Source organism: Ostrinia nubilalis, chromosome 17, assembly GCF_963855985.1.
Source record: "Ostrinia nubilalis chromosome 17, ilOstNubi1.1, whole genome shotgun sequence".
Taxonomy (NCBI): domain Eukaryota; kingdom Metazoa; phylum Arthropoda; class Insecta; order Lepidoptera; family Crambidae; genus Ostrinia; species Ostrinia nubilalis.
The window spans coordinates 3,656,929-3,681,600 of record NC_087104.1 but is presented as its reverse complement, the minus strand read 5'-3'; the positions used below and the strand labels follow the sequence as shown (position 1 = coordinate 3,681,600).

Here is a 24,672-nt window from a genome sequence, read left to right as displayed (position 1 = left end):
TATTTTTTTTAAGCATGAAAGGCTCGTTTTTACGAAAAATGCATAATAACAAATGTTGATCAGCATTCAAAATGCTATACAAAACAATTTTTGTTTCGATGAAATTATGAATTTCGATCGTATGTCCACCTATTTTTAAAATCAAACTACTGTGCGACGTGCTGTCACTACTCTGCCGCAACACAGTTTTATTACTAGCGCGGAGGGTAGTTGTCAATCTCGCCTACCAATGTACTTCATTAAAAGACGAGGTAAATGCTTATTTTAGTCCAGTTGACCAGCATCTGAAGGAAAAGGTCCAGTTTAGAAAGTTTACAAATACTTCGTCGTCAATATTATGATGGTGCACCAGCGTCTGATGGATGAACAACAAGGTAACTAAGAATAAACGTGGTCTATGCTTGTAGTTCTTCATAAAGGTTCCCTGCAGCCTAGGCGAAGAACTAGAACTACTACTCAAAGTGAATATTACACTTGTTAATTTTTTTATCAAAAGTTAATTGAACTGTGAATAATATAAAAGAGGTAAAGCTGTATTTTAGTAAGAACGGGGAAAGAAATTAAACATTTTTGTCGAATTAAATTGCCTATTAAAACTTTTTGGCAGAATTACGTAAATCACGCGTAACAGATCACGCGCTGGCAACCAAGAAAAGAACATAAACAGAAAACAAAAGCGCATTGGTTTTTTGACAGCTGCATCAAAGTTCTACAAATTTTGCCTTTACGTTTTACAAAATAAACAGTACAAAATTATTAGTTACTTCTGGAAAAAAGTTGCGATGGAAGATGACAACGCAAAGGAGGATAATCAGCCGTCCGCAAGTAAGAAAGAAAGCCAAAGGATGACGTCAGCACAGGATCTGTACAACGACAGGCGCAAGTATGAGGAGAGGAGAGATGACCATGGCTCGAACAGTATGACTCGAAGCGAGTCGTTTACGTCTGCTTCGTATTCTGCGAGGAGTCGACTGGATATGGCGGATGGCAGTCCAAAGATGCCGAAGCCTCCTATAGTTAAGAGAGAGACAAAACCCCCTGAGAAGAAAAAGAGGGGGCGGCGACCAGGCAGAGTGGAGAAACGACGTAGATCGCCAACGCGGCGGGCGGCGCTCCGAAGAGTGCCCAAGCGTAAACCTAGAAAAGAAAGGGAGCTGTCAGTGTCAACCATATTCACCAGACTGTCATCTCTGAGTGGCTCCAGAACTCCAGGCTGTAAGTTCTGTGGGCACCGATGCTGCCGCAGAAGGTAGACTGATTTCAGTTTCCTATTGTAAATTCCGTGTTGTTTTGTAACGTCTTTTACTTTGTAATGTCATTAAACTTTTTATTTTGAAGTTCCTCTTTCATTTACTGAGTGTAGAATAGCCCATTTTTATCAGATTCGAGTACCAAAGGAGATATAGCAGGAAATACTATAATAGAAGGAAACCAAGAAGAGTTAAAAGGAAAAGAGTGATTCCCAAACTTGACGACTTGTTTCCTACCAACCAAGGTTAGATTCATATAATGTTTTAAGAAAATAGGTACAAAAGTAGTAGTACAATTTAGGGCTTTCATATCATTTAATTATTTTCTTGTTAGTAAAATGAATAATACCTTTCATAATACCCGACTTCCCAGAATATATAATTTCTCAAAACTGTTAGCAAATAATGGACATGGCGCACAATTTTTGTTGAAGATGCCAAAAAAAACTACAAAAAATTAGAATGAATACTGTATTTTTACTTTTTTGATATCTTTAAAAATGACTGAAATATTCAAGCTCAAAGTGCGCTCTTCCGCTAGGAGCGATTTTCCGCGCGGATTTTGAAAATGTGACGTAGTAACATGAAAAGCTGCATGTAAGATATTATCTGTGTACAATGGTTAGAATGGTTAGTAGGGGAGCCGAAGCGGGGATATCGGGAGATACTAAAGAGTGGCAGACTAACATACAAGGAAATACTTTGTACCTGGTTGAGTACCTCTAAGTAAGAATTTTTGATATAAAACGGCATTAGTTCTTATGCCTCTTACCCAAAAAATACCTCAATTAAGCCCAAATTTGAGACCGCATTCAAACTTTGAGTGACGATGGAAACTAGCCTAGATGGAGGATACATGAAATTAAACTTCTGCTTCTTCATTGATAAAGACTTATCATTTACCATACCTAATCATTTTTTCGCTTACTGTTTAAAAACACAAACGTGGGATTTTTTTAAAATCTCAGGTCTTTTGAACGCACATCTGAACGATGTCTGGTTTTAATTTCTTCAGTTACTCCGTGACCATGGCGCTTGTAACAGTGCCGAAATATTGGAAACTCAAAACTAAGGTACATGGTAGCAATCCCGTCAGTAATAATAATAGGAAAATGTCTTGAAAAATAAGTAAATCGTATATTACTTTATGTAACTAATTTTATTATGTATCATACTTATAACTAAACACTTCATTCAGAACTAGAAAACGATTCCAAGGATTCCACTTTTCTTCAATAGATGATCAAGATAAAGAGGTATTTATTATAAATTGCTCTTCCACCATTTCAATTATTCTATCTTACATCTTACTTGATGAAATCTTTTTCAATTTTATTTACATGGTCATAATAACATTTTCACCATTCCTCTGCACCAATTTGTGAGGTACACCTGAAACCCCCGATAAAGCAGCTATCATAAGAATAATATAAAAAAAACAACATACGGGTCGAATTGAGAACCTCCTTTTTTTGAAGTCGGTTGAAAAAACCCTTCTGACGCAGTTAGGTAATAAACTAAATGTATCCAATTTCACTCCAACTTACTGTCAACTCAACGACGCGCTTTAAAATCAAAGATTGACTTTGAATTATACCTTATTTTACAATACACATTGAAAACAATATGACTTGCTTGAGCTTTATCGACTTTTTCACAAAAATAACAAATAGGCATGAAGAGATTACAAAATTTCTGCAGCGACTGACAGTTCACTTGATTTACTTTGACAGGTGACAATAAATCCATAGACATTTGCCATATGAAAGACACTTTTCCAATATTTTTGTTTGCCATGAGATTCTGGTACACCTATATACCTATCATTTAATGAAAAGATAAACTAAATTTTTTCAGCACAACGAAAATCAGCTTTGGCGCGTAGCAATGCAACGTGATAACTGCAGTTCGGACTTCTTTATGCGTCCACTACACCTACACATACAATAAAATTCGAACTATCGCACATTTTTTCTTTTTAATTCTAATTCAGTAAAAAATGTTTTTGAAACCTTCATTCAAAATTCAAAAGTTATTATCATATGACAGAACTTATGACCAGACTATGTACATTGAATAAAATATTTTTCTTTTTGTCATCAAGTTTAGCAGTCTAATAAGTTACTATGACACTCGAGTTAATCCACATTCAGCACCATAGCCTCCCCTTCTACAAGGCCCTCTACAAATGTCAAAACGTCACTTAACCCTTTTAGCACCAGTTCTTTTGTTTTTGAGAAGATGTACCCAAATTTTTATATCAATTAAATTATAGTCCAGTCGTTTGATACAAATTAACGTGGTTACCTGGAAAGTGTTCCGAGAGTTTTGAAAATTGGTGATTAAAATAGATTTCGCTATGCTCTCTGTTAGTCTGTTAGTTAAGTGTGATTGCCGCGCTCGTTGCGAAATTGGAAAAATGCTGCCTTAGAGAAGATTTTTGATAGTTACATTCTTTCCTATTTCGTCGTTACAGCCAAATTACGTCCACTGATGGACAAAGGCAAGAGGCCTTTGGGTTTTCCATAGGTTTTTCATAATGAATAGTCCTGCGCTGCCCGCATTCAGGTTCTTCCCGCGACCTTTACCAGATCGTCGGTCCACCTAGTAGGAGGCCTGCCCACGTTACGTCTTCCAGCCCGTGATCGCCACTCAAGAAATTTTCTGCCCCAATGGCCATCGTCTCTACTAGCTATGTGTCCCGCCTACTGCCACTTGATTTTAGCAATTCTGCGTGCTATGTCGGTCACTTTGGTTCTCCTGCGAATCTCTTCATTTCTGATTCGATCACGCAGGGAAACCCCGAGCATAGCCCGCTCCATCACCCTTTGGGTGACCTTGAGCCTTCTTATGAGGCCCATAGTAGTAGTTTCCTATTTATTTCACGACTAGCTTTTGCCTGCGGCTTCACCCGCGTGAGATTTAGTGTCACAGATCGGCATAAATTATAGCCTATATTATTATGTTAATCTGGGTTACAAACAATAATATTGTACAGTTTCAACAAAATCCGTTGAGTACTTTTTGCGTGAAAGAGTAACAAACCTGAGACACAGGAATCTTCCTAGTTCAGGTATCAACCCACCAACATTCTTACTTTTTGTTTTTCCTGATTGTTTGTTATCATAATAATATTATCTGTAATGTTGGCGAGAAATAAACATTACTTTACTTTATTTTAAACTTCCAGACATCCAGACATCCAAACTTTCGCATTTATAATATTAGTAGGATACAATTATGTAATGTAGAAACAAACAAGACAAAAAAAAAATGTATACTTCAGCAACGCGAATTTTTTTATACTTCAGCATATTTAGGACACCCGGCATCGTGTCCTGCCATGATCAAAGAAAAAAGAACTCGCAATTTAGCAGGTAGGTACATTAATTTGACTGTTTCACAACAGCTCTAAATCTATTTAACTTACAGTACATTAAATTTATCACATTTATCAAAGCTTCTAAACTTGTCTATGTCCCAAAAATTATAAAATGAAAAAAGTAGTTGTCAAAAACCTTTTTTAAGGCGGATTTTTTTCAATAAGGCGGGCGCGCGCGCGGCTATTAACGAGGTCACAAAATTCGGAAAGAACATAGCGAAATCTATTTATTCAGCAATTTTCGAAAATTCCGGAAAACTTTCCAAGTAAAATTAACAAATAACTGGACTATTTATTTACTTGTTACTGAGCAGAGACACAAACTTGGTTATTTTTCCAAAAAATTTATATTTTTTTAGGTGCATAAATGTGGCATAATAATGGTTACTTTTTTAGCGCCTAGTTTGAAATGTGATTGAACGATGACAACTAACATCAGTTGTCAGTTAGGTAAAATTTTGTTTTAGTTGGAAAAAGACAAAAAGTGGTAAATGGGTTAACGTGCGGGGGCTGCAAAATCATGTTGTGACGTCACGCGCGAATATTGGAAATTTTTGAAAATTTTAAAAGGTCCGTAAACTTCTCGAGGCTCTATCTTCGGTAATACTGGACGGATTGAGGTGAAATAAAAACTAGTGTAATGTGTGTGACCTAAACTTTAAATTAAGTCATAATTTAACTTAATATTACAACTTATGCGTGTTGTCCATTGGGTACGGTTTTGTATGTTAAATGTAACGTTGTTGCTGCTTAGTTACAAATGAAGTAGTAATTACAAAACATCCATATCAGGGGTTTTTTCAAATGGTAAAATAGGTTACAACAACTCTCGTTAAATTTAACATGTAACACTTGTCAAGGCTTATAATAGGTTGTAACTTTACGAAACTCGTGAACGACAGAAGTTCCGAAACATTATCCCTGGGTTAATACTTTGATCGATGGCTGTTTACCAACTTATCAATGAAACGGATTCGTACGAACTTTGGGAAAGTAATAAATGTAATCTATTACTTATTTGGCCCGGTAGAAAGCTATATATTCCAGACGGCCCAGAAAGAGGACATTACCACGTTCCACTACAACTATCTCAATGTACACACGACATCAAGCTATACTGAGACACCTTATTCAGTTGTCATAGATGCTATATTGAAACGAAAATGTTATCTGATGAGGTGGACTGTGCCTCATAACTGTACAGTAGGTAGCATAAGTAAAGTTTGACCAGTGTCAAAACATAGCACACTTGTGACATTTTAGGCACAAAAATGATCCAAGTGGGGTCGCGGAGCATGATGCTATCGCCTTTGTTCATCGGCACTAACACTACACCCATCGAAGAGTTGCCAGATGAGAAGAATACGTACATTGAAGTAAGTAAATATGTATGATTATTATGTCTAAAAGCCCGGTCTGTGAGCACGCAGAATTTTGTCCAATGACCCCTAGCTACCCATCCTTATCGCTCGCGCGTAATTATATTGCTGTCGCGACTGTGCGACTGGCACCCGCAGTGAGTGTGCGAGCGCGATAGCAACATAATTACGCGCGAGCGATAAGGATGGGTAGCTTGGCGTCATTGGACAAAATTCTACGTGCTCACAGACCAGACTAAGGCTTAGCCGGTAATGAGCGGATCAAACTAATGCAATGGCAGGAGATAGAAACGATCAGGGGAGGTATAAATGAGCTAAGAGGATTCCTCCTACTATAAATATTGTTACACCTATGTTCCACAAATAAACGCATTTGAATTGATTTGATACTTGCAGCCTACACTTGCCGGTCTATGTAGAGACACAACTAAACACGACACGTGTACATTAGTCGAGTTAACTATCAAAGTTTTATAGAGTTTCCATTAGGGAGTGGTCATATTATAATAAACCCATTAAGTGTGTATAACAAAAGTTAGGAACTAACTTTTTTTTTAGTAAAAAAGTTAGTAAAATTAGATGTTATATCAGACCAGAATTAAAGCACGCGAAGTTCCCTACACAGTTTTGTATGTATACTTTCATCATTCGTAAAATTAAAGGTAAAATAAAATTAATACTATTAAATGCAACGGACATTTTCTACGTAGTTAATTAACCTATTTTCCTCCAGCTTATGAAAACATCGGCGCGTTGGGACGAGATAACCATGTAAATGAGGATTTATTGGATTCACTTGGTTCAAATGCTTTTAGTTTATTCAGCTTTCCACGTAATTTTAAACCTGGTTCATTCATTTACTAGTAATTAATGGTTGGTTAACCCTTTAAATTCACAGAATGCTTGGGAAAGAGAACGCCCGCTTAACCTTAATTCTACTTTTTGCATGAAAATAGGTCACCCCAGAAATGATATACCAGGCACTTCGAAGACTTACCATGTGGAGGCAGTTTGTGTTAACCAGCTCTATTATGGACTATTTGAAGGTAACGATCTAACTTCATTTGTAACAAAATACATTTGGAAGCAGCATACATATTTAGATACTGGACTCAGAGCAAGTGTCCATGTCTAAGGGCTCGTTCAAAAATATTAGTAGTTTTTTTGATTCAATTCTCGAGATAATGTAACAATAGCAACTTTCTTTTAATAATAAATAACAATAACCATTTAATTCTAAAAAATGAGAGACCTATTTCCAAAAGATGAGAAATGTATCGAACGCTATCAGAATGGAGCCTGCGGTATACTCGTAGCTTAGAACATTGCATAATGGTTCGCCGTCAAATTGCATTCCGGCTCGCTTTGCGGCTATTCGAACGAGACTCGTTTCTGTTAGTGACAAATTGAGGGTCGCGTTATCCTGAGAAGTTGGTATTTAATCGCATTCATATTAGAACGAGCTTGTAACGAACGAATGAACGAAAAGGATTGAAAAATAATAATGTTCTGTCCATATTGATAAAAGAAAACAAAACACTGATGATTTAACCCTTCCAGCCGCGAATCCAGACAATAGATAAAATCAATTGTTATATGCGACCGCTTGCTTAGAGATTGATGGGGTAACAAAAAAACCCTTTAATTATGATGAGATACACCGAAGAACCGCAGAAGAAACTGTTATTCTCCTTAAATAGGTAGAGCTTCAATTCTGAACAGGAACAGGTCGTTAGATTTTCACAACCAAACCTCAAATAAATGCCTAAGATTTTGATGACATAACATAAAGTTAGAATAATAATTTACTTTTAGTCTTAGAATGTCTTACTCTTTGCCAAATAATAAATACCTTAGATTTATAACAATAGAACTAATCTTTGAGAATATTTCGCCACGTTCGAGGCTTAACTTTTCAATTAAGCCATTTAAAAAGTTTGATTAAATTAAACCTTTTTTATGGAAAACGACCCAGTCTCGCTAAGGTGTTAATTAAATTGTATTTCAGCCCAAAATATTCTAGTTTTTTTGTGAAACGGACTAATGAAATGTTTACGGACCCTAATTCGTACGGACCCCAATAACGAGGCAAACGGACAAAACTGTTATTTGAGCTTCAATCTTAAAGTTGAGTGTTTAAGTTCAAAATCAATTGGAAGTTTAATCGTCGTAGTTTGATTGCTTTTGATTGGCCCACGATATTGAATTTGTTTTGCATTACTTTGATTGGGATACGAAATATGCATTGGGATGTTGCCAGTGCATGAAATAAAGTTTAAAGAAAGATTTTAAACTTAAAAGTGCCGTTATATTTAGATTAGGCCTGGTAAAAATTCGGCTTTAACAAAGATCTAATGATAAATGAGATAACGACCCTAGTGTTAAAGCCAATGAGTCATCACAATGACTAACGTCTGGGTTACACCATCTTACTTTAACTTTAACAAACGTCAAAAATCTGTCAAACTCCATACAAAAAACACCATTTATCGTCAAAGTTCAGTGGTGCAACTCACTCAGCCTAAATCATCACTCCGACTGAAGCCTAAAATTGAAAAAAAAACTTACTACAATAACAAAGACAATTTTCGTCACCACATCAGATTTCAAAACACATGTCTTCTATTCAAATAAACCAAAATGAAAGGTTGTGACGAACAAAACACCCTTTTGCCGTGCAACACATTTATTTGGCGTAATACGACGAGGTTTCTTAGCGGGAATTTCGTAGAAACCTGTTACGGTCGCGCACAAAGGCGCACTGGGGCGGGGACAAAGAGCCACTATAGAACAAGACTGGGGCTTTAGGAATCAGTTGTTGCGGCTAAAAACCTTAGTATATCCTTTAAAGAAGATCAGCTTGCACAAAAACAAAAAATCTAAAATATTTCAATCAATTTTGACCACTGGTGGCACTTATGCATAGCAACTCTTATACCTTTAGCATAGGCCAACAAGCAGCGTAGGACGTCCACTCACAACAAGGTAAACCCACGTCCTTCTAAAGGTAGCAGGAAGGCGCTAGATGCAGGACGTTAACAACAGGTCATTATGGAAATCATTGGGGAAGGCCTATGTTTAGCAGTGTTGCAGCAGTTAGCATATTTTTGTTTAAATAGATGCTGGGAATAGTACTCCCCATATTAAATACTAGCTTTCCGCCCGCGGCTACGCCCGCGTGGACTACGTATTTTTTTCCAAAATAAAATGTAGCTATGTTACTCGTGGATAATGTAGCTTTCGAATGGTGAAAGAATTTTTAAAAACGGTCTAGTAGTTTTTGAGCCTATTCATTACAACCAAACAAACAAAGTTTTCCTCTTTATAATATTAGTGTAGAAAACACACCACACTCAACAGCTTTTAAAAAGCAATTCACACAGAAACGGTTGTCACGATCACTGCAACATGCATTTAGAGTCGCTTTTTAGCTCCATACAGCATTATTCCTAAACGTAAGCATGATGCAAAATTCTGATCGCCAAAAAAGATGCTACGTTTACTTCAATGACATGCTAACGCAATCGTGTACCATCAGTGTCATAATGGAATTGGATCTGAAAAACATAGGACCAATGAAATTGTTACTTATTTCTACCGGCAGTAGGATTGCTTTTCATTTATGAACCAGCAGAGTAGACCACAGATCTACGAGTATGCTTCATTGCTTATGTGCACCGCAAGCCCCGGCTTGAACAATCAAATTCCGCACCGGCAGATTGGGTCAATTTTCTGCGGGCAATTTATCTTGTAGCATGAGTGGGTCTTGGAATTGTTGGAATGGAACTTTTCACTGCATTTAACAATTTATCTAATGGGTTGAAGGAATAATTCAGCTTTCTTATTGCGTCTAATATGGTACCTACAATAAAAAATTACCAATATTTTCGAATCAAATCCTCGTCCAAAATAACAGGTGTGTATTTGCTAGGCTATAAAAATGCTTTTCAATCTTCTTTATTTAGCTTGTAAAAATGGTGATCACAGCCCCCATATCAGAATTTATAATGCTCAATGAAGTGGTTTATTATGCTTTTACAAGCAAGGAATCATAAATTCCAAATTCAAGTTAAGGTAAGGATCCAAGTTTTTGCCAATAATATCGTTTTATCTAAAACACTTGATCTAGTAAGCTAAAATAGCTACCTACGCAATCTCAATTAAAATATCGTTTTATATCAAACGCTCGAACTATAAAAGTAAAATAATCTACGGAACCTCGATTCCTTAGTAAAATTGCGTCTGCTTTCATTTCCTTGCATTTCTGCAGGCGGAGTACATTTCAAACGGATTCCGTCTTAGTAACGGCACACCGACTCTCTTCCAATGTTGGGACGCTGTTATTGGACATACATTGCTGTGCATTATTCGATTGTGTTTGACAGTAGACCGCGACCGGTATTAACTTACCTTAATTCAAAAGGTTTAATTCGTCGTCACTTATAATTTGGGTCAAACTTCTGCATCAATTCTCAATAAAAAACTTGGCACTTAGCGAATGGTATAATCGATTATTTTACTTCTGCGTCCATATTAACTATCGATAGTTTGTTTTTTTTACCAATGTAGCTCGATTTATTAATCATAGTTATTTTTTCAGAGAAACTATCCAGTAAATCATGATGAGAAGGAGCTTCTGAAGGAGCTAGAAGACAAGCTGAGAGTGGCTTCAATTGTTGGTATGGCATACTGATCTATTAAATCATCTATTTTTTACCGTAAAAAAGCGAACTGTTAACTAATTACTTTTCTTATTTCACTTGCCTTAAGTAAATTATTGTCAGGAAGTATAAATATTTTCTGTATTATAGGTATAGTGACTAATGTGTCTGAAGAACGATGGTGTCTCCAAAAGAGAACCCTGGACAAAACACACGTGACGAAGTTCTGGCAGATCTACGGGGACACAATGAAACCTGTACGAAGACAAAAACCAGTATGTATTATTATGTCCATATTCTTAATAACTGGTAGAGCTTAAAATCTACAACGTGGTTGAGTTATCTGCGCACCTGGCAGCCGTGACGTCACATCGACGCTCTGATACGGACGGGGCGAGTTCGAAGAGTGCGAGGAAGAGTTGCGTTCCAGCGAGGTGCGCAGTAAACTCGATCGGGTTGTAAAGGACCGTTTGAGTACTCGTTTCTACAGCAATAGGTTACAAGACTCACAAAAAAAATACATCGTTTACATAAACATAACCCCTGCCTTTGCAACCGGGCAAACATAAAAGTTTGATCCACTTTCATCCTCATCTACTTTGGGAAATCTTTGTTTGGATGTTAATACCACTTACTCTTCTTTATTCCACTTCTGATGCCAAACCGTTTGCATTCCAGCCGATTGCAGACAAAGGAGTAGAGAAAGAAACGAATGCGCGAAAACAGAACTGCTCAGCTCTTTGGATACGCGAGCCGAGTGATAACATAAACAATAACGAGTACCTTTAACTGTGTATACTTTTTGTTCTTAAAGTGAAGCGTTACATTTTTTTTTATATTTTTGTGAGCTTTTTAAACAATTGTAGTTTTCTAGAAGATTTTTATATGTATAATATACATGTGAAAACATAATTGTGCTGTAATATTTCAAAAGTGAATGTTAGTCAAATCACGTAAAAGCTTGTAATTTACAAGTTGGCATGTTGTATTTCCGTTACTTGTGCGCTTATTCAAAATAAAAGTCACAATAGAAATTATAATTAAAACCTAGTAACTTCCTTCTTTTAAGAAGAACCTACATAAAGCTATTATTTGCATTCAACCACAAACACAAACCTGCAAGGTTTCGTAACGCTGTAGCACTCGTTTCGTAGTCGCTACGAGCACTACGAACTACGAGAAGCTTTACGTATTCCGCTACGACGTAGTAGGGTAGAGAGAAAATTGCTTATCGATATTGAAATACAGACGATAGCTAGATTTAAGTCTGTAGAACCTTATATGGTAGAAATAGGTGCGATTTTGCAACAGAAATATGACTCTGATGTGATGTTGACTGTACTTGAAGTTAATGGTATAGGAATATTTTAAAGGAAAACCGGACGGAAAACGCATGTGGCACTTTTCATATTGAATTTGAATTCATCCACTCCGCTATGAAAATGTAACCTTTAAACCAGTTTTCAAACAGGAAATTGAAATGGCACTGGTTTTAAAAGCACAGTCTATGGAAACGTTTGAAAAAATTCGCGGCTGTGTAAAAATACTGGCTTTTTTAGAAATGTCTGTTTTTATTCCAAACTTTAGGGTAGGCAGAGTTATTCTGTTATTGTAAAACCTTGAAATTATACTCGATTGTTCGAGAATTTGCCTTTTCCTTGGTGTAACTAATAATAATAATATGCCATTTGATCTTAGCTAAGGATTTCCAACAATGTATTATAAACTGAAGCAAAGCAAAGGCGTGTTTCTGAAATGTTTAAGTAGGTACACACAAAGGCTTTTAGTGTTAAATATATATATTATGATAGGTGAAATCAAAAGGCGACGTGTGTAGGTACTTATATTGACTAAAGCTCATTCTGCAATTTACAAAAAGAGCACATGACTATGTGAATACTAGGATTATAACATTTGGATGCTTTAAGCCTGATTCAACCAAACTTTTATCCGAGAATAACTCCTGGTAGCTTCAGTATGGGAAATATGTCAAAATGTCGAATAACTGACGATTTATTCTGAGATTAATATTTACTCTTGTTAGGTCGAATCCACCCTTAAAATTTAAAATGTTAAGCATATTTGTATACTATGTCAATTACCTATTGCGTGTACATTATTCAGATTTCTTTTCTTTATCTAAGTAAAAGTCACACCCATGCGGAATAGCAAAGTATAAACCAGTATTACGGGTGAGTAGGAGTAGATTGGTGCTTTCGACGCGTTCGAGCGCCATAAGCGGCGCTAATACGATTCCCTAGGCGATACATACGAAGTTCTATTCCACACACTACGGAATCTATAAACAAGTGATGAGTTAGACGCCTTTGAACGGGGGATTTACTGTATAAATACCATGGTAGGTATGTGTGAATTTTTCTACATCGCATAACTGCCTACTTATATACTACCTTACTATAAATGGATGCTTTCAGTCTTCAAGGTTTTCCATTCTTTCTCCATACTTCTCAACAAAATCCGTGCAGTGGTTTTAGGTGTCAAAGGTAAATAATTTTTCTACATTAAAAAATTGGTTCAGAAAGGTAAATGTGATGAATTGACATACTGAGTTATGTTCCCATTTAGTATCGTCGCTAGAATAGAATAGTTTTTTTTTTAAAGAAAGGTATACAAGCAGGCAAGACATAGGTACATAATGAAAGTACACAAAGTTAGAGCCCAATGCTGATACTTTGGTAGCGCTAGCGTTCAATTAGTTAATCCAACTCTCATATTCACTAATCCTGCAACTATAAAAAGAAAGTATATTCTTCAAACATTCTATCTAGCATATTCTAGCAGTGGACGTCATTTGGCTGAAAAGAAAGAAGAAGAAGAAGAAATTCTTCAAACAGTTTTCCTCCGTAACGTCCGTTCACAAAAAACCGATGCTCCAGAAACCGATTAGGAAGAATTGCTCTTTGAAACGGCAACGCTAAATGTGCAGTAACAAAGAAAGGAACCACTATGACCGCAGAAGCTCTATGGCCTCTTTTATAAGCTTACGAGAGAGCTTTAAGCTATAAGCAGTTAGCGAACGAGTAGGTATTTAGATATTTTTTTACTTGGGTACTTTCTTTGAGAAGCTTAAGTATCTAATGTACAAAAACTACATAAGCCTAGGCGCAGACCATCGACTTTTAGTTGGCCGATAGTTGGGCCCGATTCTAATACCTATAAAGAATCGGCCGATCCAGTGTGCGCACTCTCACACATGTCCAATCCATACTTACTGATTAACAGCCCGACCCGTGGCCTGACCGAACTATCGGCCGACAAAATATAATGAATTCTTTGATTGTAGTCTTAAACATTTTGTTTGCCTTGAGCTTGTAACGGTTTTTGTATCTTGGTTAATCTTTTAGCGGATAAAAAAATGTTTAGCTAAAACCCTTCCCCTTCAATAGTTTCAGAGCTTATCCTTACACCACAGCCATGAGGCCGTTCCGCAAAGAAACGAACTGGGTGGTATTGTTATTGGTCCGATACTGCTTACTGCACACTTGCCGTCCCGGGGGCACATTCCGTTCATTACATAAAGTCCTCCAAGGAAACTGGACGTGACGGGGTTATCAAAAGATACGGGATATGCCACTAGTTTAAAAATCTCACATATGTAAACTTATTTCTGACTGAACAATTTTACAGTGTCAATTTTGTTAGAATGAGCAAGATACCTATATTTTTTTTAATTTAGGGAACATAAATGCCAATGGGGTGTTAAGAAGGAGGACCCAGAAATAGTGGGGATTTGTTTTTTAGGAAACTGGAGATGTTTGCCTATTTGTTCAAATTCGTCAAAATAATGCGAAAATGGTCCGTGTGAGAAAAAGTATTTCAAATATTTCTTGTTCATTTCTGTGTACATAAATCTCATTGTGCCTATTTGTACAATAAATTATGTTAAAAGGGAAAATTTGGATTCTATTGGGGCCCAGAACTATGTTTTTCAATCATCGCCGTACCACTGACGCCCGTTTCTCATATTCAATCCTTGTCAAAATCCGGATTTCAACTGTCAAATTTAATTAGTTTTAGATTAAATATCCACAATTTTCGATGCGTTTACACTTTGATATTGTTTAAATAGTCTTAAAAATAATATGAAAATGCTGTTTTGTGCCGCTGAATAAAATATTTCATTTTCATTTTCAAAATGTAAAAACATCGAACACCGCCGATCGAGATTTTCCAATCAAAAACATTTATTGTTTGTCAGTTGACGAACGGATTTGGATTAGGATTGAATATACAGGGTGTTAGGTAAATGGGTATATGAGCCGACACTAGCCCATGTTAACATGGTCATATAAATGGTATGGTGAAGTCAGAAATTTGATATCATCATTTTAATTTTTTTACATTTCATACAAAATAAATTTTATTAAATCCGATTTGTATGAAAATTAAAATAATTAAAATGAAGATATCAATTTTCTAACTTCACCATACCATTTATATAACCATATTAACATGGGCTAGTGTCGGCTCATATACCCATTTACCTAACACCCTGTATAAATCCAGCATAAGTCCCTGGTGGACTTCCCAAGGTAAGTTTAACAAGTCGTCGCGGCGTAATAACAGTGCACGCGCCGGTATCTATGTGTCACGCGCGTCTACACTCACAATAACGTCTATTGCCAACCTTTCTTCGTCGCATTGCGCTGTTGCGGAAGTATCCTCCCCATCCTTCTCCATATTTGTCGTGAGTTGTTACTTTCAATATTCTGACCCGGTTGGGCCTCATCTACACCACCTACGCTTTGTATTACAGTCCCTAACAGGGCGTAGGGTTATCATTGGAGTTGACGCGAACGCGTCATCTCCACTTTGGCACGGCAAGCTCCGCTCGACTGATGTGGAGCGTCGCTCAGCCGTGGAAGACTTCATAGCTGAAATGAACTTAGTTATTCACAACACCCCTAATGCACCACCAACCTACAGTAGCCCAACGGGCGAGTCTCATATTGACGTCACGCTTTCTAGCGCAGACGTCCAGCTGGATAGGTGGCGTGTCCTCCCCGACGCGTCTTGTAGTGATCATCGCTTGATAGTGTACGAGTTTAAACCAATGTCGCGACAAGACACAGTTCATGAGTGCAACAACAACTATAGATATAAATGTCGTGGGGCCGACTGGGCTTTTTTCAGTACTCTTTTTGCGTCTCATGCCAAAGATTTTACTCGTGCCGACCTGAGCGCGACTGATAGTGCAGAAATTATGTCCGATACTTTTACGTATTGTGCAGATGTTGCGATTGGTCGCGCTCCAACTAGAGGTGTACGTAGATGTGATTGGTGGAATGAATCGCTGGTAGAAATTAGGAAGAAGTTTCGCCGGGCTCGCCGTAAGCTTAACACACTTCGAAAGGCAAATGTTACTGGGGATGCATATGAAAATGCTTTATGTTCTTTGAGGGTTGCCAGGTCCCATTATCGAGCTGCTGTAACTAAAGCCAAGGGCGTGTTACTGCGGAAAACAGTCGAGAGATTAGAAAAAGAGGGTCCGTGGTCTCCGATATATCATGAATTCAAAGCTAACCGTAAATTAGATATTGCTTATATTTCTAACATAAAAATTAACAACACTCATACGGTGGGTGTAGAGGAAACAACAGGTGCTCTTCTTAACGCGCTTATACCCGACGATAGTGTGGCTGACGATAACGATTATCATCGGGACGTCAGAAATGCTATTGCGGTGCTGCCTGAGTCGCCTGTGTCTTCTATTCCTAGCCTTGATGAGTTTTACGATATAGTAAATAGTTTACCCTTAAACAAAGCATCGGGCGAAGATAAAATATCAAATAAAATGATTAAAGCAGCATGTAAAACAGCCGGAACGGATATTCTTAATGTTTTCACTCGTTGTATCTCGGAGGGCGTGTTTCCGAGTATATGGCGTCGCGGATTTATTAAAATTATACCAAAGGGAGGTGACAAACCGCCCGAAGATCCTAAATCGTACCGACCTATTACATTACTTCCCTCATTAGGTAAACTGTTAGAGCGATTAGTAGTGCCGCGTTTGCTACCGGGTGGTCCAATTTTTCACGAGCAGCAGTTTGGCTTCACCGCCGGGAAGTCTACTGCAGATGCAGTAATATCTGTTAGACAAAAAGTGAAGTCCTCGGTGGCAAAGTACGTTGTAGGAATATTCCTTGATATTTCAGGTGCCTTCGACAATGCTTGGTGGCCGATCCTGCTCTTAAAACTGAAAGTTCGTGGATGCTATAGTAATATATATTCACTACTGCACTCGTACTTTTGTAACGGTACAACTAAATTAAAACTCGGCCATCATGCTGAATCAAAGGTGCTCACGCGCGGCTGTCCCCAAGGATCGGTCCTAGGGCCCTACCTTTGGAATTTGGGTTTCGATGATTTTCTAGCATTACCATTACCCGAAGGCTGTTCGTTAACCGGGTACGCTGATGACGGTCTCCTTTTAATAGAGGCTGACACTAGATCAAAGCTTGAAAATCTAGCGGATACATGCTTGAATTTAATATCTCAATGGGGTGACAGGAATCGTTTGCAGTTTGCCCCTCACAAAACTTATCAGCTTCTATTAAAAGGTAATCTTAAAGTTTTGCCTCGCATTAAATTCAATGAAATAACTGTTAAAAAACGGGAATCTGTTTGCTATCTCGGACTAATTTTAGAGAAAAACTTTAGTTTTGTCGAGCACATTAAACAGATCGGTGAAAAAGCTAAAAAGAACTTTTATGCCTTAAGTCACATTTCAACCTCGACGTGGGGTCCAACGTTTAAAATCCTCCGAGTAATATATTCGGCCACTTATTTAAGCTCCATTTGCTATGGTGCACCAGTTTGGGCTGACAGAGCTACTATAGGAGCCGCTCGACGGAAACTACTCCAAAGTCAACGCCTTGCATTGATTTTTCTTTGCAAAGCTTACAGAACTGTGAGCACGGAGGCTCTGCCAGTCCTGGCTGGTGTACTGCCGGTCGACTTAGAGGTACAAAAGCGTGCGGCTATGTACTTCGCATCAAGGGAAAATATAACCTCCGATTTCTTAAATAGCCGCGATCGTTATAAAATAAGTCGATTATTTGATTCCCGAGAAGTCGTTGAAGAAGATTTACTTAATGAATGGCAAAAAAGATGGGATACGTCAGTCAAAGGACGTCACTTATATAAATTCTTCCCGAATGTACGCGAACGTCTAACTAGGCGATGGTTAGAAATCGACCATTGCTCGTCGCAGTTCCTCACGGGACATGGCAACTTTAAACATAAACTTCACGAATTCAAACTAGTTCCGTCTCCTTTTTGCGAGTGTTCCACTGATGATGTCAGTCATGAGCAGTCTGCCCATCATATCTTGTGGGAGTGTGATCTTTGGAAACATGAACGTGATATAATGCTTAATTCAATACAACATACATCTGTTTCCGCAATTTATTACACCGATCTTGTCGCGACAAGGAAAAATTTCCGTGCTTTTAAGCGATTTTGTGAAAAATATTATTGGCAGGTAGTTGCTAATTGCTCATAAGATAGGCCCCCTTAATTTAATTTATTGTCCGTGGTGCATAATCTTTTTCTTAAAGGTTTTAAACCTTTGTTTGTCACCTGTCATCCGCTTTGCAATGGAGGGAAGTCGAACCTTAATTTCGAACTCCTCCTATGTTCTTCTGATTAATTTCGTTGCGGGTCCAATGACAGTTTAACTTTCCCCCGGGACAAACTTGACCTTCATTGGTTGGGTTTTTGTGGCGGTCAAGCTGTAGATCCTGGCTACACAGGAGTTGCAGTGGTGGGAACGAGAGGTGGGAATAGTCCCGTAAGTCGTCGCGGCGACCCATCTCATAGTTTGACCGGAATTGAAGTAGTTAGTTTGTCGCATTACAGTTATTGCCTTAACTGGGTGACGGGAAAAGCCGAATCTAGTTGGAAGCTGTTAAAATACAGGATGTAACCCTGTCCAGGGTGCAAGTTCTTCTAAATAGCACAGCTAGTCAATATTTTTGTTTACAATTATGACACCAATAAAGTTCCAAGCATCACAGCAATCTGGACTATGGACACTTTCTACTTCTAATACATGGCATCTATGATACGATTTTTATCGGCAAAAATATCATTCAAAATATGAAATGTTTCACCCTGTATGAATCCAGCTCAAAGGTAAAACTATAGGACCCGGTAGTGTCCGCACTTGTGCCTGATAATAATATGTGAGGAGTTTACTGAATTTCGCGAGTTAATGTTAATTTTTGTGATAAACTCAAATTCAAAGTTCGCTCGCCTAGTTTCCCTGTTCGTTAGCTTTGGACTAGTTAGGAATATTTAAACATGACTTGCAATTATTTTCCGAACTGAAAGTATTCAAACTGAAGTTCATTAGATGTCGAATGATTTCATTTGAAAAGCCATGGACCATGTACATGATTTCGTAAACTATGTTTTTACCGTTCAGTAGGATTTACAGAGATAATTAGGAGAACTACTACTACAATTAGCCGTCATACTTTATGATTACGGTAACCCATACATTTTAGTAGAGCTAGCAATACGCATAACGTAATAAAGTAAATACCTTACCTGGATTAATTTTAGAGTAACTTAAATGAGTAATATCATCAGTAATTGAAATTTAATCGGGGTTTTAGGGCTAAAATGAACATTCTTTTGTGTTAGAATTATGGTTTAAGTCAAGTATTTACCTAATGCCCAACTTTATCGACATAGGTACTTAAAGTTAAACAAACTAATTTTTTGATCGTTACATTAAATTCAATATAAAATGTACTCGTAAGTAGCTGAAAAGAAAATCGTGGTTTTTCAACCGAAGAAAAGTAGAGACGGAAGATCGACTGTAAAAATACAGACAGCGCGGTAAAATCCAGCGAAATCCAAACTTCGAAGCTTTGCAACGCTCGCTACCAAAATAACAAATGGAATGGTTACATTCCCTGATTGTTATGCCAGTTGCCGATTCAGTATCTAGAATACTTTTATATTTCTTTTTTGTGATGAAAGTAGGGGGTTAAAGATACAGCATATTTTGGAGACTGTTCGTTTGTTACATTATTTCATTACTAATTTACTTAACTACTTACTAAAGTTAAACAAGATTGTTTAATTGTAATAAAATAAACTTGACTGCAGGTACTTTAACCTGGGTATTTATAAAATAATTTAAAACGCATTAGGAAATCTGCCCCGGTGTACGTTGTAAAATGTTAATGGATAACAGATATTTTCCATTTCTGTTTTTATACAGCCATTTTGAAAGATATTACAAAATAAAACTTACTTATTGGTTCATAAAGAAGTTATTTTTATGCTTCTATGGTTTGTATTGCCTTGCTGGAAGTAAGTTACATCGTAGTTAACTGTTTTAATTAATTTATTATGTAGTACTTCGGTTTACAGCTTCACTTAAACATAGTTAATAATTTATTTGTATGCTGAAATGCGGAATTTAATATGCCTGCTGTATTTCAGCAGAGTTTATAAACTGCCAAAGCTGCCAGCTATTTTTTCTAACATTCTATTTACTTAAATCACCGTTTTTTCTAAAAATAAATAAATATCGGTTAACAAATCGCCGTTATTTTAAAAATAAGTACCGTATCCACAAACGGCGGTGAAAAGCAAACCGAACGTTTTAAACCAAGTGCAAATACTGCGTGTTTGGTTTTTGAATAACGCTGGTTTCCACCAGATTCCCATAGCAAATAAAACTTTTCCGAACTAGTTGGCCGAGTTCTACTTACCTATTAATAAAATTGTATTGGACCTGAAAGTAATGAGTATAATAGATTTACTAATTAGAACAAGGAATAACGGCGCAGTGGCACCTCTGTGGCATAACTGCCGCATATCTGTAAATTTTCATACAATAGTCTAGTCCGCCCCATTTGGAGTCACAATTAGAAATAGAGTAGGTATTATGAAGTGTGTTTAATCATAGTCCTGAGAAGATATTCCTAAGATCCTATGGTCCCAATTTTCATGTGTTACAGTCGCGCATCTTCCGCATCACAGTCGCGTCACTACCCAAAGTTGTCCTAAAACACTTTAAAACTAACGTGTCTACGTCTACCTATATCGGTACATGTATTAAATTCAGTCTATATTTACATGCACAGTGTCTACCCGAAACCATTTTCCGAGTGAGCGGGCGAGCGCGCGCCTGACTGGGCCGGGCCAAAGATGAAAGGTAGGCACTGTGGACGCACTCAACCCTCAAACACCTCGTATTTTAGAACTGCCAGCCTTTTTTGTAGTTTCTAGTTTAGTGAAAGAAAGTTTGACTTGGACTTTTGACCTCCATCAGTATGACCGGGCGTTTGCCTTTTTGCCAAACAGAGTTTAGTTAATTTTGATATTTATTTTCATCACCATAATATAAGGTAAATAAGGCTTAAAGCTAAACAGATCATTATGGACCCTGTCGGGCACTGCAATTAGAAGAGAAGAGGATCTACTAATATTGGTCAAGTCCAAAGGTAAATAGTAACTACCTAATGAAAATTTGTGATATGTGGGTCGAATTGGGGTGTGTGGAACGTTCTGGTGAAGATCGTAGGAAACACGAAGATGCGGGCAGCGCAGGACCGATTTTTGTGGGAAACCTTGTCTAGCAGTGCACGTATTTTGGTTGAAACGAACGAAATAGGTAGAATGTCCTATTTTTTCCAGTTGTTTGGCACTGTTGAACTAAACAATAAGAGCGTGGCTAAACCGATAAAATCAAATTTTACTAGCAGCTAGGCAATTCCATGAAAACAGTGTAAAATTGGAATACCTTTGTGCCCCGAGAGCGCGCGCAATATTGTACAGCTTCTAAATTTTTATGCGCCATTTTTCGCCAGAGGTGTTTTTGTGAAAAATATAGGTTCTCTTCCCAACTATTATAGCACTTTAAAATTCAATATTCCAGTTTCTATCGTTCCACACGGATGCAGGAATAAATATGCTGGTATGTGAGTCCAGAAACATGGCAGGCATGCTTAAGTGGCACTAAGTGGTCATATCTGCCGCAAAACCAATGAAAGGTAACCGTTTCTCGAATGGAGACCACGTCTCAGCAAAACAAGTCTAGGCTTGATAGACCGACGACCCCTAGAAAAGACGTAGCATGACTGGATGAGAATGAGAACCCTCGCTTGATGGACGAAGACTATGAAAGTACGAGTAAGTAAGTAGGCAGTGGTTGGAAAAAAGGGCAGAAGTTCCTTTTTGCCTTTTTGGCATTTCTATCATATCATAGATATAATGACGTATGATGAACTGCTGAAGGTCTCAGATAAGCAGTGGGACTTATTAGTATACTTGTTTGAACCCTGCGTGCCCTGCGTGCCCAAACAACTGCACGCAAGAAGATTTAGTGACATGGCCACTCTTGTAGCGGAGTTTTGGGCTGACACTGTGTAGGTTTGCTGTCAACACGACAAGAAGAAGTGGGACTGACATGGTTGATATGATCAGCTAATATTTCTTTCTTTCTTTCTAATATTAATAATACTCACACATGCTCATCCTTGGCGCTGGGCACGAAGTACTTGCACTCTCGCTTCTGGAACGTGCTCTCTATCCAACTCCGAGTTGTTTTCTGAAACAAAATATATTTGCATGTCAATTAAGCTGTAACTGTTTGGGTGTTTTGTTTCAATTCATGCATGATGTTTATTTAAATGACCGTTTTGTGTTTGAAAGGGAATGCGCTTGTCAATACATGCATAATCAACTTTTGCATAGTATCATTATTCAAATTACCGATGATGATGATGGCTGAAATCAGCTAAATGATATTTATTGTTGGACAAAGGCCTCCCCCAAAGATTTCCATAACAACCGGTCCTGCGCTGCGCGCATATAGTGCCATACATTATTATACTTAGCTAGCGAAAATATAGTACAATAAAATCTTCATAATGTGATGTTTAAATATTCTTGTAAATACAATAGACAACGTACTAGGAACGAAAGGAATTGTTGTGTGATTTACTAACATAGTTTATAATCTAAGACCTTTGTTTCTTACTAACACTTTTATGGACCATGCCTAAATTAAATACCTTTTTATTTTTATTTATTTAGTAGACTAAAAATTTTTGTTGCAAAATCACACCGACATAGTTTGCCATAAGCCAGTGATTATTCGATGTATAGTTCGTACAATCTTAGTAGACTAAAAATTTTTGTTGCAAAATCACACCGACATAGTTTGCCATAAGCCAGTGATTATTCGATGTATAGTTCGTACAATCTAAGTGTAATTTACTATTACATGAACCCATTCAGCCTATCCCCAATCAGACTTCTAAGCTTCTATAGCGTAGCCGAGGCCTTAAATCAAGAAACCTTTATTTTAGGACATTCCATTCAACAATACTTCGGATTGGGCGGTTTAAGGCCCAGTATCGGCGGTGAATAATTCACGACGCAATATCCGGAGTGCGTGGGAGTGGGGGGCATAAAAAGCGAATGTTGCCAGGTTAAAAATAAATATCTACAAATAACTCAGTAATCTATTGCTATTGTATTGTGTTTTGTCACGTACTGGTATTTAATTTTAGATTATTGTGGAAACAAAAATAATTAACACATTTTGTAACCTTTAGAGATTATTGAGGCAAAATAAAACTTGGTTGTTAAAGTCTATGCCTTGCAGAATAAGCGTGATGCCATATCATGTATGTTAAACAAAGAAGACGATGCAAAATAATAAAATTATGCACTAACAAAGGCAAGGAAAGTAGAAAAAGTTATTGAACACGTTTAAACATTATCAAATGTCTGTAAAAATACATTCATAAGAAAATTGTGTAGTATTTCTTCATCTTCTTTTATTATTCCCAATTCAACCTCTAAACAAAATTTCAGCTAGTATCTTCGGGGCCATAAAATTGTACTAATTTTCTCTCAAATCCCCAGTGTGGCAACACCACCGTTTACGGATCTTTTCACGAACAAATCAGTAACTGCCCATTCTGCTTTTATTTCGTAATAAACACAAAACGACTTTATTTGGAGTTATGAGCGGGTTTATTGAAATTAAATGTTCAAAGGTTGTAATAAAATACAAGATAGTAAAGAGGAAAATTGATTAAAAGTTAAATCTTCTCCATCAAAATGGTTTAGAAGTTTATTTCTTGTAAATAGTAATCTTTTACCCTATACAGTGAAAAAAAGACATTATTGCGACAAAAAAGGACTCTAAGTATGTTAAATCTAAGAATGAAGATATATTTTATTTCAGAAACACGATTTTTCTGATTGTAAACGAAAACCTTACGAGAAATCGTAAGTTAACCCTGGTTTAGGAAAAAATAAGGTATTTTTTTATTCATTTCGCAAGCAGAAGGCCACAAACAAAGGTCATAAACCACACTGCCTAATTTCCGCGCCAAAGGATCTGTCAGAAAAAGAAAAATGGCCGTGTGTATGTGGCGCCGCCCTAGTGACAAAAAATTATATTATTATTAACCTAAATCGGCGAAAATCTTCACGTGTGAAGCTCAAAGTACCTTATTATTATTTGTTAGATTATTATTATTAGACTTATCAACGCTGAAATGGATCAACACCGTATCGCCTAAGGTTCGCAAGCTGTCATCGCCTTTCGCACGCTGTCAATGGACAAGTTTCGTGATGTTGAAAATATTAGATTTCACTGAATAGGATTAAAATATAGACCAAAACTAAAAAGCCGGTGAAGTTATTTTTAAAATCCATCAAGAAATGGCTCAGAAATTAATTATTTAAATTACCTCCATATTTTCGCGTGGAACTTAAACACATAGGCGGTGCCGTAACGTCAGGCCACGTGTTCAAGATTCAATCACAATGCTTACCACCCCTAACGCATTGTCGAGAATGACACTATAATGTCAAAGTCTTCCTTTTCTTTTTAAATATGGTCAGGTCTTGGATATGTCAAAAAAGGTTACACAATTTTACTAAGAAAGAATCTTGAGTGACCCTGGCTGAAAAATTAAAAACTACTAGATTTAAAA

The 24,672-nt window shown here is 37.2% G+C and overlaps 2 protein-coding genes across 2 annotated transcripts in view; one reads left to right on the top strand and one right to left on the bottom strand.

The window, feature by feature from the left end:
- Window positions 1-24,672, bottom strand: part of LOC135079848 (transient receptor potential cation channel trpm) — a 307,547-nt gene that overhangs the window by 113,741 nt on the left and 169,134 nt on the right. The window contains exon 3 of the mRNA XM_063974461.1: window positions 22,183-22,265. Within this exon, the coding sequence (XP_063830531.1) occupies window positions 22,183-22,265 (83 nt within the window). The remainder of the gene's footprint in view (window positions 1-22,182; window positions 22,266-24,672) is intronic.
- LOC135079850 (protein SON-like) lies at window positions 620-11,536 on the top strand. Its single transcript, XM_063974464.1, has 7 exons — window positions 620-1,249; window positions 1,383-1,495; window positions 5,896-6,008; window positions 6,968-7,057; window positions 10,612-10,690; window positions 10,823-10,947; window positions 11,351-11,536. The coding sequence occupies exons 1-7, from the start codon at window positions 783-785 to the stop codon at window positions 11,459-11,461; spliced, it is 1,098 nt and encodes a 365-aa protein (XP_063830534.1). The 5' UTR covers window positions 620-782; the 3' UTR covers window positions 11,462-11,536.